Source organism: Rana temporaria, chromosome 4 (genome assembly GCF_905171775.1).
Source record: "Rana temporaria chromosome 4, aRanTem1.1, whole genome shotgun sequence".
Lineage (NCBI taxonomy): Eukaryota > Metazoa > Chordata > Amphibia > Anura > Ranidae > Rana > Rana temporaria.
Genome location: NC_053492.1, coordinates 33,343,412 through 33,358,020, shown reverse-complemented (window position 1 = coordinate 33,358,020; position 14,609 = coordinate 33,343,412). Strand labels below are relative to the sequence as shown.

Below are 14,609 nucleotides of genomic sequence, written 5' to 3'. Positions count from 1 at the left end.
ATTCCTATTACAAGGAATGTAAACATCCCTTGTAATAGGAATGTGTGTGACAGGTACTCTTTATGGAGAGATGCGGGGTCAATAAGACCCCACATCTCTCCTCCAGGCTGGAAAGCATGAAATCGGTGAAAAAAAATTCACCGATCTCATGCTTGCTGTTGCTTAGCAGCCGCAATCGCGGCTTTGTTTACTTACGGGACCCGGGCGTGACGTCATCACATCGCGCCCGGGTCCTCCGACGGTCATAGAGATGACTGGTGACCATCTGGTCACCAGTCATCTCTATGCTTCCTGCGAGCGCCGGACGATTCGTTCTCCGGGCCCCCGATGGCACGGGAGAGCCCGGAGAAGCACCGTATGGCGGCGGGAGGGGGGGGATGTCCCCTCCCGCCGCCTGTAAGAACGATCTAGCGGCGGAACCGCCGCTATGATCGTTCTTACGTTGTGCAGAATCGCCGGCACAAGAGAAGGATATCTGAATGATGCCTCTAGCTGCAGGCATCATTCAGATATCCCCCCCACAAAGCCCAGGACGTCATATGACATCCACTCTGAACGGCAGAGGTTCTTTGTGGACGTCATTTCACTATGAGCTGGTAGGGAAGTGGTTTTTGAGCTGCAAATGGCATAGGCGTTTTTGAGCTGTAAAAAAAACGCAGGGCCAGGGCGTTCTGAAGCTCCAGAGTAGAGCTGTAAAAACGCCAGACGTTAAAAACGCTCAAAAACGCGCGAAAACGCTCAAGAACGCTTCCGCGGCATTTTTAAAGCTGCAGCTCACAAAAAAAAAAAATTTTTTTTTTTTTTTTTTTTTTTTACAAAATAAGCATGGACAGGCATTTTTAAGCTGTAAAAAAGGCTAACAACAGTGGCTGTAAAAACGCCAGTGGAAATGAAGCCTAACAATTACAATCAGCAGCAGTCACACACACAGTGTCAGCTCAGGCAGTAGCACAAAGTTCATATTTTGCCACACCAGGCCTAAGGCCTTAGGCCTGGCCTGGTGTGGCGAAATATGAACTTTGTGCTACTGACTGAGCTGAGCTGTCGCACCGTGACCTGAGCGCTCCCCCCCCCCCCCAATTCCAATCGGCTCCTCATCTCACGGTTTCTCACCTGTGCTGGAACTTGTTTCAAGTTGGAACCTGGATGCGCAGGGGGCGGTCGCGGTCGGTGCTGCACGGTCAGGTGCACCTCACCTCCTGTCTCTCTCTGCTCTGCTGGGCGCTGGCTTGCGCAGGGCAGCAGGGCCACAGTGTTGGCTGCTTCACTTCTGTTGCCGCCTGGTGGTGCCGGTTCTGGACGGTCCACTCTGACTTGCGCCGCTTGGCGCTTGTGCTGGCCTGGCCTCAGGCCTGAGGCCTCGGTCCGGTCCGTGGTGTAGAGCGGGTCACTCTCTCCTAGTAGTCCGACTCCTCGTCACGGGCGGCTCACACGGGTGAGGCTCAGGGAGGTGATGATCGCTTGGATTCGTCGTCGAATCCCGACTCCCGGTCCGACAGACCGACACACTCACTGTCTGTCACGTGTCACGGTCTGAGACTGGCAGACTGCAAACGGCCGCGGGCGGGACTTGGGAGACTCCAGGGGCACGTGCATGCGCCAAGCAAAGCCACTGCCACTTGTGATTGGGTGGTTGACTCTGTCTGTCAGAACTCATCACATGCATTCATGTCAAAGAAGTTAATGATTGGTCGCCGGCGGGCATGTGACTCTCAGTGTGGGTGGCGCTGGGCAGTGACTCTCAGTGTGGGTGGCCCTGAGGGGCAATCGTTACGTAACGGCGTTTATTTAAACGCCGTTACTTACAACACTGACGCTGATGAGGTTGCACTGATGGGCACCGATAGGCAGCACTGATGGGCACCGATGGGCTGCACTGATGGGCACCGATAAGGCGGCACTTGTCCACCCCTGGGTGTGAACCATCTACATAGAGGGCAATGGTATTTCTCCCCTCCAGCGTATCGAGTGTCGAGCGTTGGGCGTAAATATGCTAAGGTGTGAATGGAGCCTAAGGCCAGGTTCACACTTGTCCGACAAACGCTCCTACATTGGGAGCTCATGTAGCATGACGTGTGAAAATCAATGTTTCCCTATGAGAGCCGTCTTAACTGGTCCGACACAAGTCGGTCCGACTTTAAAAATGCTCCCTGTACTACTTTGGTCTGACATTGATCCTACTTCAGCCCATTGAATATCATTGAAGTCGGACCAAAGTAGGAGCCTTGTCCTTACCATCCGACTTTTGACATCTGACATGTGATTACAGCAGCAGTAAAAGGAATTTATCTCACTCTGGGATTGTTTTGATTGGTCAAAGAACAAGTCAGACTATCACAAAATCGGATCAAAGTAGTATCCTGTTAATGAAAGTAGGATGGATGTAGGACCAATGTAGGATCAATGTAGGACCAATGTAGCAGAGCAAAGTAGGATGAAAGTCGTGTAGTATAGTGTGAACCCAGCCTAAGACATAAGCACACGTCTAGCTTACGTCCTGCTGCAGCTAAGCACACACCTAGCTTCTATCTTGCTGCTCCAACAGTAATCACCTCTGCCTCCTGCAGAGATGCATCCACTCTGTGACTTCTCTCACAGAGCTTTGGGAGTCACCTGACTCCTATCACAGACCTCCTGTCTGTGGGGTGGGGCCCTGAATGCTGTTCAGGTCAGACTTAAAAAGCCCAAGCCACATTTGGCGTAAAGCAGCCATTTCTCCCACAGCACAGGGTCCCATCCTCACAGTGGGAAAAAGACCAGGGGCTTCAGCCCGAAGTCCAGGGCTGGAAATGGGTGGGGGGGGGGTGTTGTATGTGGTATGGCGCTTTTTTTGGGCTTGGCGAAGCTCTGCAGTTTCATTGGGTCAGGTCTTTGTTGTTTATGTCGGCAGTCTGGGAACCTGAACAGAAGGGTTTGTGGAGGGACTGCAAGTCCCAGCATCCTTTATAGTGTTTCACTACTTCCTAGTCATCAGTGGAGCGCTAGGCAAATTGAAATACTCGTGTGAATGATTTTTACCTCCCAGGAACATTTTTGTCATTTCCTACAGGCAGTCCTGCGATTCACACATCTCTACTACACTGTATGGCCAAGCTGTGGGCACTCTAATTACAGCAGCTGTCAGCTTATGTCATTAAACTACTAAGGCAATACTCCCCTGTGCTGCTTCCCCCTAAAGCTTCTTCAACGTCTGTCCCTTGGTGGCTGAAACATGTTGGCTTGTCAGGACTGTAATACAGAAAATCTTGAAGTGACTGCGACATGGCGGACACATCGGACAATTTTGACACATTTTTGGGACCATTGTCATTTTCACAGCGAAAAGTGCTATAAAAATGCACTGTTTACTGTGAAAATTACAATGGCAGTGAATGGGGTTAACCACTAGGGGTCAAGTGTGCCCTAGGGAGTGATTCTTACTGTAGGGGCGGCGTGGCTGAACGTGTGATGTCACTGATCGTCGTTCCCTATAACAGGGAGCAGACGATCAGTGACAAGCCACTCGCCTCTCCCCGTTCTTTAGCTCCTGTGACCCGATCGCGCGACACCGGTGGCGATCAGGTCCCGCAGCTTCAGACCGGGTCACGAGCGCGCTCCACGGCTGGGCAATTAAAGGGCAACGTACGTGCCTGTGAGATTCTGCCGACGTATATTGGCGTTGGGTGATCCTCAAGTGGTTAATAAATATATATATATATATATATATATATATATATATATATATATATATATATATATATATATATATATATATATATATATATATATATATATATATATATATATATATATATTCTCTATCATTTGTGCGTGTGTAATAAAATATAGTCTGTGTGTAAATCATTGTTTGACTACAGCACTGCATCCCTTTAGTATTTGGAAATGAAGGGAGATAATTCAACATTTAAGAAAAATGTTGATTCAAATATTGAAACCATATATACATTTGACTTATGGTTGTTGATGTAGTGCTATTATGTTGAAAATCCCAACATGTTTCGCCCATTGGGCTGCTTTGTCTTTCGGTCATTGCGGACAAAACATCCCTGAATAAGCCTAATGGGTGAAACCTGTCATGATTTTCACTTAATACTAATATCAAAGACAATAGGCATTGGGTCATACATGTATATGGTTTTATATGGCTACAATATTTTAATCTAATTTTCTAATACTGAACTAATGACACTGGCTGGAAAGGGGATTACATCAAGGGGCAATCGAAGAGTAAACTGTGTGCCCAACAAGTGTAATGTGTGCTGGTTTTTCTCACAGATCTGGCTGCTTTTTCTCCCTGGACTAATTGTAGGCAGAAGAAACAGCCAGATTGTTTACAAAAACACAGAAAACAAACTGCTGTGATTGGCCACAGCCAAACAAAATCATTGGTTGAAACCTGCCTGGCAAACTCATGCCATGTCCGTTCACACAGCACAGGTCAGTAGGGGGAGCGCATGCTCGGAAACAGGTGGCGACATTCGGGTGCGTTGCCTAGCCTGTAACTGCCGCCCGTCCACCCTGCAGTAAATGGTACTGTAGGCAGACGGCAAATGGTTAAATAGAAGTTCTTGAGAAGTTCCCTGTCCACTGACACATACTCTGATTTTTATTTGGACTGTTTTGCGCAATCCGCTGATCGCCTCCTTGTTTTGTTTCCTTCACAGGAATAGACTTCAAGATCAAAACTGTGGAGTTACAAGGAAAGAAGATCAAATTACAGATCTGGTGAGTGGCTCCTTACCCATAATACGGCACATAGCCAGCCTTTTTATTGCCGATCTCGGATAAGAACCGTAGTCACCCTTCCGTCACCAGATATACATCTGTGCTGCAAAATAAAACAGATTTCTATAGGGGTGATGCAGACACTTCGTAGCGGGTCCAGGATGTTTAAAGTACAAAGAACTCCACCAGTTTCGATGATAAAGTGTACCTGTCAGACTGGCAAAAGTAAAAAGTGGGTCCAGGTAGATGGCAGCATGAGCTGTCCAAATATAGTGCAACGTGTCCCTCCAGGACCACCTTATATTTCAAAAATAAAATTGCTTTGCAAATAGTGACTTTCCTGTGGTCACTGATAGCGTAGCCGTAGTTGTGCCCTCTCCAAGTGATAAATCCAAGGTCTGACGATGGGTAGCTTCAGCACTTGGCATTGCAACATCTCGTGGACCAACCGGGCAAATGTCAGTTTTAAAACCTCCAGATAATAGTCCTCAATCGGTTCCCAGCTTTTACACTGATCTTGGCTTCAGTAATGAAGAAGCCAAATCTCTCCCAAATCAACATGGGTTAAAAAAATATTATGGTTATTTGGTTGTTTTAGAACAAAAACAAAGCTTATCTATAATGAACCAAAAACAAAATCTGCAAAACCTAGAAATGGTTTATATTAATCTTGAAATGTAGTTCTAGGCTTAGCAAATGCAAATCAATTCAATATAGAGTTCTAAGGAAGAGAATTGCCTCTGCCAGATCCTCTTTCATAGAGGCTCTTAAAGCGGTGGTTCACCCTCCTTAACAGTCCAGCATTACATTCGGCATCGTAGCGCGAGCTACAGTATGCCTGTCTGTATTTTTTTATCCCCGTACTCACTGTGCTATTGTACATTGAAGATTCCGACTCCCGCGGAGAATGGGCGTGCCTATGGAGAGGGAGGATGATTGACGGCCGGCTCTGGCACGTCACGCTCCCCGAAGACAGCCGGAGTAGGTCTCGGCTCTTCACGGCGCCTGCGCACAGGCTATGCGCAGGCGCCGTGAAGAGCCAAGCCTATTTCGGCTATTTCCGGAGAAGCGTGACGTGCCAGGGCCGGCCGTCAATCACCTTCTCTCACCATAGGAACGCCCATTCCCCGGAATCTTCAATATACAATAGCACAGTGAGTACCGGGATAAAAAAATACAGACAGGCATACTGTAGCTCGCGCTACTATGCCGAATTAATTTTTTCCTCTAGCATTATTTTTTTTTTTTTTTATATAGGGTGAACCCCCGCTTTAAGTCAGACTTTATTATTTTTAGGGCTGAAAATAATCTTGCGACACTGACTTGGGTGGGTGGCATTGCAGTAACTATTCTGGCCACATCACTAACGATCTCTGGATAAACAAGGATGGCTTCTTCAACAGTAAGTTTTGATGAGCGATCGTACTTTTCAACTTCTTTTAGTGCTTTATAAAACTCCTGTTGGAATTTTTTTATTTGGACACTTACTGGTTCTCTAACATGCGTTCCCTGTAAAAGCAGAACACAACACTATGGAAAGTATAAGTATTGCCGCTCCTAATTGTGCGTTGCGTGCCATATAGTGAAGCACATGAAAAGCGCGCTTCTTCACGGTCACTTAACGTCTTCGTTTTGCGGTTACGTGAGGCACTGCATGCATTGGTCTTTATTCTTACAGTAGAGAAGTCATTAATTATAACTTTTTGTGAATTGGGACATTTAAACTTGCTTTTTTTTTTTTTTTTATTCCAATCTAAATTTAGTAGGAGTCGGTGCATTGTTTGCCGACTCCAGGTACCCAAAATTTCCCCCGACTCCGACTCCTCGACTCCGACTCCACAGCCCTGGCTGCCACCGCCATGTTTCACAGTGGGGATGGTGTGTTCAGGGTGATGAGCTGTGTTGCTTTTACGCCAAACATAACGTTTTGTATTGTTGCCAAAAAGTTCGGTTTTGGTTTCATCTGACCAGAGCACCTTCTTCCACATGTTTGGTGTGTCTCCCAGGTGGCTTGAGGCAAACTTTAAACAACACTTTTTTTGGATATCTTTTAAGAAATGGCTTTCTTCTTGCCACTCTTCCATAAAGGCCAGATTTGTGCAGTATACAGGGACTGATTGTTGTCCTATGGACAGAGTCTCCCACCTCGGCTGTAGATCTCTGCAGTTCATCCAGAGTGATCATGGGCCTCTTGGCTGCATCTCTGATCAGTCTTCTCCTTGTATGAGCTGAAAGTTTAGAGGGACGGCCAGGTCTTTGTAGATTTGCAGTGGTCTGATACTCCCATTTCAATATTATCGCTTGCACAGTGCTCCTTGGGATGTTTAAAGCTTGGGAAATCTTTTTGTATTCAAATCCGGCTTTTAAACTTCTCCACAGCAGTATCTCGGACCTGCCTGGTGTGTTCCTTGTTCTTCATGATGCTCTCTGCACTTTAAACGGACCTCTGAGACTATCACAGTGCAGTTGCATTTATACAGAGACTTGATTACACACAGGTGGATTCTATTTATCATTGGTCATTTAGGTCAACATTGGATCATTCAGAGATCCTCACTGAACTTCTGGAGAGAGTTTGCTGCACTGAAAGTAAAGGGGCTGAATTTTGCACGCCCAATTTTTTATTTTTTTATTTGTTAAAGTTTGAAATATCCAATTTCGTTCCACTTCATGATTGTGTCCCACTTGTTGTTGGTTCTTCAAAAAAAATTAGTTTTATATCTTTATGTTTGAAGCCTGAAATGTGGCAAAAGGTTGCAAAGTTCAAGGGGGCCGAATACTTTCGCAAGGCACTGTACATTCAAGATATAGCCCACCAATTGGATATCGTCCAATCCATACCAAACGCCTCCCCCATGTACATAGAGTTTATTCATAGCATTTCTCGCCTGCCAATGTTTAGACGGTGTTATAGCGGCTTTTATAACAAAGAGGCTATCGCATCACTTTGATCCAGGCGTTAGAATTGTGGTTAGGACAAAAATAAACCAAGACTTCCATTTTCTCTATAAAAACATCTCTCTTCTAACTTCAGAGCAACAATCTGAGTGGCTAAAAAAAAAAATAACCCTTCCTCCTTTCTACACTATTTTTCTATTTTATGTTGCTGTGATGTGACTTCCTGTTAAAAGGTGGCTACGCTCGTTCTCCATGGACCCACATGTAGTGATGTAGCCACCTTCCCTTGCTCACTGCTGAGGATGGTCTATGGCAGGGATTTGCAATTAGCGGACCTCCAGCTGTTGCAGAACTACAAGTCCCATGAGGCATAGCAAGACTCTGACAGCCACAAGCATGACACCCAGAGGCATGATGGGACTTGTAGTTTTGCTAGAGGTTCGCTAATTGCATATCCCTGGTCTATGGGATTTGTAGTGTGCATAGAGCAGAGCACATGACCAAGGACTAATGTGCACTGCTCATTCCAAACAACTGGAGGCGAGGAGAAAAAGGCAAGGTTCAGGAGCTCAGAGGATTTTACTAGGAGTTGGGAAGACGCAGTAACCTTCTTCCTTTTTTTTTTTTATTTTTTTTTTTTTGATCAATAAATTTAAATGGAAAACTTTATTTTTGATAGAGTAGAAAGGGTATAACCACTGCCAAGTTGTTTTGCCTTCCATGTCTCATTAGGGAGAGTTTCCCTTCACTTCCTGTTTTATAGGCAAAACAGGAAGTGAGACAATCCCGCCAAATGAGGGGAATCCCTGGTTGTCACCAATACCCATTAAAATTTTTCCCTCCATTCCAGTTCTGGTGATTATCAATTTTTGGTAATGATGAGAGGGTGAATCTCCCGAACAAGGGGACTCGGCAATAAAAAACCTGACGGGTTCTAATTCCATCTCCACTCCATCAAAAAATGAAAATTTTATTTCTACAGCATTTATATAGTGCCAACAGCATTTTACACTTTGTATTGGAGGATGATGCATTATTTTTTCCCATCTTAAAGTGGATGTAAACCCACCGATCACCCAGATCAAGCTAAAGGCACAGATGAAGCAGTATAGCTAGATAAGCATCCTGCATGTATCCTTGCCTTTTTAAAATCTTGCCCCCTTTTGCTGTTGGGGCCCTGCTAAACCTGGGAATCGGTGGGCGGGTCTCCTTGCTGACACTCGTGGGGGATGGAGTTCTGACTTCACACGATTCCCTGCCCACCTCTACACCTCCCCTCGCTCGGCAGTGTCACACGGCCAGTGCCTCAATAATAAGTGCGCACAGATCAGTCCTTACTGCCTGCACGAGAGCGCACTCAGACCCCACTCAATGTGCGCATGTCACATCTACTTGGCACCGGTGCAGGATTACTGGCCAGTAGCTTGGATCTTGCACCAATTTTAAGAGCTTGAGAGGAGGGATGTGAAGATTGAATCGGACACACTCCCTCTGCTTGTGAATGAGAACGGATGTCAATCACAGCACTGGGGGGGGGGGGGTGACACTGATTTTCTGTCGGTTTTTGAGCAATCCTCTTGCTTTTTTTTACCAAGCCAGAGCTGGATTAACTTTGTGGCAAGACTGGGCACAGACGAATGGACATCCTCTGCTGTACCAGGTAGAAGTCTTCATAAAAAATAAATAAATTTTTTTACTAAAGTTTACATCCACCTTAAGCCAGAAGCAATTTTCATCACTTCCTGTTTCAGAGCTGTAACTTCCTGGCTGTTGCAGCACGATCGGTGCTTGATCATTTGCTTTTGTAGGGCAGGGGCCTAACGGATCCCTGATGTCTCCATAAAGAGGACCGGTCACTGTCCAAAGCCATCACTTGGCTTGCTAGCCCCCTTTATGGTAGCAATGACGTTAAATGGAAAAAAAATGTTACGTGTCTGCTTTTTTCAGATCTGATCAGGAGTAGTCTCTAAACTCGCATGATCTCAGAGGGGCAAGTCATTTTTTTTTTTTTTTTATACATAAGCTATGGCTGCCAGCACCCCATTCTCCTCCCCCAGTTCTGTCCACAGAAGCACCCCACCTTGATCACCCCTGGGCCCTGTCTGGGGTTTCAGGGGAGCGGAGACGCCTCTAGAGAAGTCTGACTGATTCTAGCTGTACATGGTTTGGGTTCAGATGTTTTTTTGATAGAGTATGTATGTGTGTTATATCTCTATCAGGAACTGGCTAGTAACTGATAGAATTGATCACAGCCTTGTGTGAGTGATTGTTTGGTTGCTGTGAGATCTGGCACATAGGAACCAGCACTGCATTGGATAAGGCGTTAGCTGTCACTCAGATCTGTCCGTGCACGCGCGGCGTTCCTGGAAACGCTGTCCCACCCATCTGGTGCGTCACAGGTTGCCGCGGCTCATTATAGTGGATGAGGAGAGAGCAGCAGCTTGTGTTTTCCTGCCTGGTGGTTCGGGGGAGGGGAGAAGCCTCAATCACTGGGCCCCCTCTGCTTGCTTAGCTGCACTTCTTCAAGGGATGCCTACAGAGCCTGGGAATGTGACCAAGGCCTGCCCATTTCACAGATTCCCAAAAAGAACTGGCAGGCGCCTGCAGAGACCTGGAAGGATGACAGGCCTGCAATTACTTTCCAGAGAGTCATGGTATTAACCCCATTTCCTATAAGGGAGGGTGACACAGGACTTCTTTCAGCCAGGATCTTTAATAGGGAAGTTTATTTTATTGCACATCATCCTACAGAGTGCAGGAGATTGTCATTGGGCCCTGCTGGTATAGGAGCTTACAGTCTACTGGCCCCACCAACACTGCATGGTTAAAGGATCAAATTCCCCTTGAATAGTAATTTCACCTCATACATTCAGAAATGTTATCTTCGCTTGACATACAATTGTGCTGATATTTGGGGATATTGTGCTGGTTTTGAGCCTTTGAGTGACATTAGAAGTTTGTGGAATTAGTAGAGCAGGATGTGATGAGGACTGTAAGCTTCCTAGTCTGTTTTCTTTATACAGTGATTGTCCTTCACTGTTTTCTCCTCTCGGTGTTGAGATGTGAATCTGATGATGAGACATACAGTGGGGTATATTTGTAAGTCAAGATGAAGGGCAAGGGGTAGCCCAGGGTTGTACTTTATAGTGGGTATAGAAAGGAATCGCCCGCCCTTTTAAAATCGCATTTTGTCACTTTGCAGCCTGATATGAAGACGGACACAGTTTTTGTTTTATCCATCTGCATTTACTCAGTACAACTTATAACATCCAAGTGAAAGAGAACGCCAATCTGCCGGGGGAGGGGAATAAAAAATTTAAAGCACTGAGTTGGAGAAAGGATCACCCCTTCTGTATTTTGTAGAACCACCTTTTTGTTTTAAAGCGGTTGTAAAGGTACACCCCCCCCCCAAATGGCTTCCTTTACCTTAGTGCAGTCCTCCTTCACTTACCTCATCCTTCCATTTTTCTTTTAAATGTTCTTATTTCTTCTGAGAAATCCTCACTTCCTGTTCTTCTGTCTGTAACTCCACACAGTAATGCAAGGCTTTCTCCCTGGTGTGGAGTGTCGTGCTCACCCCCCTCCCTTGGACTACAAGAGTCAGGACGCTCTCTACGTTGCAGATAGAGAAAGGAGCTGTGTTAGTGGGTGTCCTGACTCTCCTGTAGTCCAAGGGAGGGGGTGAGCACGACACTCCACACCAGGGAGAAAGCCTCACATTACTGTGTGGAGTTACAGACAGAAGAACAGGAAGTGAGGGTTTCTCAGAAGAAATAAGGACATTTTAAAAGCAAAATGGAAGGATGCTGAACTGTTCAAGACTGGAACAGTCTATGGCCGGCTTTAAGCAACTAGATGGTGTGTCTCCAAATGGCCAAAATAGCAGTTAAATTTTTAATGATTAAGTCTCTGCTTGCATCCCAGAATGACCTGCTGAAAGATGCTGTCTGGATGGTGATTGGTTGAGTGCCCAGCAGACAATTTTGACTTTAAGTGAATGTAAACTCGCCCCTCACCTTCCGGCCCAGACTGGGACAAAAAACAGGCCCGGGCATTTTAGACTGAGACTAGGCAGCTTCCCAAGGCTGAGCCTCCAATGGAGCAGTATTGTCTTCCTTGTATGAAAGGCAGTGTTGGGTGATAAAGAGCTGCATAGAAGTTTAATTACATAGACTTGTAAAGTCTTCATCTTTCTCTGCTGAAAGGTGCTGGGTGGTGATTGGTTGAGTGCCCAGCAGAGCCGTGTTTGTATAGGAGTAGTGCTGGGTCTACCAGTGCCATCCTTCCTGAGAAGATGGATGGGGGAACCTCCAATGTAGGAGAGGTGATATAGAGCTGCATAGAAGTCCAAACTATCCATCCGTTACATAGACTTGTAAAGTCTTCATCTCTTTCTGCCTTGGATGGTGATTTGCTCGTGGTGGACCACGCCTCTAGTTGTGCTGCGATCCTGTCTTCTCCTGCACCCAGTGTTCTTAGATTTGTGCAGCTTGGTGAATGGTCCTAGTGAGCTCTGCCATGCACCTGCCCTTTTTCCCTTGGCATTTCTCCTCGGAAACATTCAGACTGCTGCTTGTGCCATCTCTGCCTTACATGGATGTTGATGGAAAGTGGGCAGGAAGAGGTGCCTAGTGATGAGCCACTCTCGGTAATCTCCGACTCTGCTCCTTGGCAGGCTGGAAGGCTTTCTAGAAATGAGATGCATATTTTCTTGAAACTTGTAAAAAAATAAATAAAATTCTTCTTTTCAGCACTTGCATAATCCTAACTTTAGTCAAAGCTGCACAGGTTTATCTGCAGGTGCCCCTTACGGCATATGTAGCTTTTAGTAAAGGTGAACTGGCCCTTTAAAGTAGAGTGGGCACAAACGATTCTGATCATTGGCAGCATTATACACTCGCTGCCCTTTTATTGGGTACACCTGTTCAATTGCTTGGTGTAACAAATTGCTAATCAGCCAATCACTTGGCAGCAACTCAAAGCCAGATACAAGTCCAAAGGAGAACGAAGATTTGCGGTCCAAGGACCCAGACTATGGAACGCTCTACCAACCACCATCTGATTGGAGGTAAACCACCTGGCCTTCAGGAGAAAGATCAAGACCCATCTCTTCTGTGGGCCCAGGGAATGGATACCAAGCACCCAGAGGCGATTCAGTTTGCATGTGTTGCGCTGTATAAGTTTCTCACTCACTCCATCTAGACATGGCGACGATGACTTGCGGAAGTTCAAACCAATCAGAATGGGAAAGAAAGGGGATTTAAGTGACTTTGAACGTGGCATGGTTGTTCGTGCCAGACGGGCCGCTCTGAGTATTTAAAAAACTACTGGGATTTTCATGCACAACCATCTCTCGGGTTTACAGAGAATGGTCCAAAAAAGAATATCCAGTGAGTGACAGTTGTGTGGATGAAAATGCCTTGTTGATGTCAGATCAGAGGAGAATGGTTTCAGATGGCTCAACTCAACCCGTTACAACCAAGGTATGCAGAATACCATCTCTGAAAGCACAACACTTCAAACCTTGAAGCAGATGGACTACAGCAGCAGAAGACCACACCGGGTGCCACTCCTGTCAGCTAAGAACAGGACACTGAGGCTACAATTAGCACAAACTCACCAAAATTGGACAATAGAAGATTGGAAAAACGTTGCCTGTGTGATGAGGATCGATTTCAGCTGCGACATTCAGATGGTCGGGTCAGAATTTAGCATAAGCATGGATCCATCCTGCCTTGTATCAACAGCTCAGGCTGGTGGTGGGGGTGTAATGGTGTGGGGCATGTTTTCTTGGCACACTTTGGGCTCCTTAGTGCCAATTGAGAATCATTTAAACCCCACGGCCTACCTGAGTATTGTTGCTGACCATGTCCATCCCTTTATGACTACAGTGTCCCCATCTTCTGATGGCTCCTTCCAGCAGGATAATGCACCAGGTCACAAAGATCCAATCATCTCACCACTGGACTATGACGTCACAAAGCTCCAATCATCTCACCACTGGACAATGAGGTCACTGGACTCCAATGGCATCCACACTCACCAGATCTCATCCAAATGAGCACCTATGGGAGAATCACATCATGGATGTGCAGCCAACAAATCTGCAGCAACTGTGTGATGCCAGCATGTCACTATGGAGCAAAATCTGAGGAATGTTTCCAACCCCTTGTTGACCCTATGCCATGAAGAATGAAGGCAAAAATCGGGTCCAACCCGGTACTAGCCAGGTGTACCTAATAAAGTGTCCGGTGAGTGTGTTTTATTAGATTCCTGGGTATGGAGGTGTGTGGGTTTTTCTTTTCTTGGAAGCTTCCCATGACCGGAGGCTGGCAGGTATCCGATCTCCGGAGCACAAATATTGGAGAGCTTGGTGTGTTCAGGGAGTAGTCGGCACGGCTTGTGTTTGACTAGCAACACGCTCTGTTGTCACAACCGGAGCCCCTCCCACCGACCTCTATCCAGGTGTATCCTAGGAAGGGCTCGTGGCTTTCTAATAACTTTCTGAGGGGACTTGTATGGCAAGGAATTCATGATTTTCTCCAATATATAAGCTTGTGCTAAAAGGAAAACTCCCATTTTTCTGCTTAGTCAGCAATTTATCTGTTTTATACACGTTTTGTTATTGATTGCATCCCTCCATATGAAAGGGAGTTGAGACTGGAGTAGCTGTGCATGAGGACCAATCGGCTTCTGTCTTTTTTTTTTTTTTATTTTTTTTTTCAAAGCTTAACTGAACAAGCTGAAGATGGAAGCTGATTGGTTGCCTGCACAACTGCTCCAGTTTTGATAAATTCCCCCCATTATCTATAGTTGGCCCTCCATATTTCCTCTTGTGTGCCTCCAGTGATCTTTTCTGTGTAATTGTGAAGGTGCTGCATGCTTCTGGTCTATTAACTACTCGGAATGAGCTGCCTCCTGAGAGAAGAGTTTTCTGTAATACTTGTTTGGCTGCTCCCTAGAGCTGCACGATTAATCCCGGAGAG

General features: G+C 46.0%; 1 protein-coding gene across 1 annotated transcript in view; it reads left to right on the top strand.

Moving 5' to 3' along the window:
* RAB10 (RAB10, member RAS oncogene family) overlaps positions 1-14,609 on the top strand; it is a 147,819-nt gene that overhangs the window by 99,463 nt on the left and 33,747 nt on the right. The window contains exon 2 of the mRNA XM_040348214.1: positions 4,665-4,725. Within this exon, the coding sequence (XP_040204148.1) occupies positions 4,665-4,725 (61 nt within the window). The remainder of the gene's footprint in view (positions 1-4,664; positions 4,726-14,609) is intronic.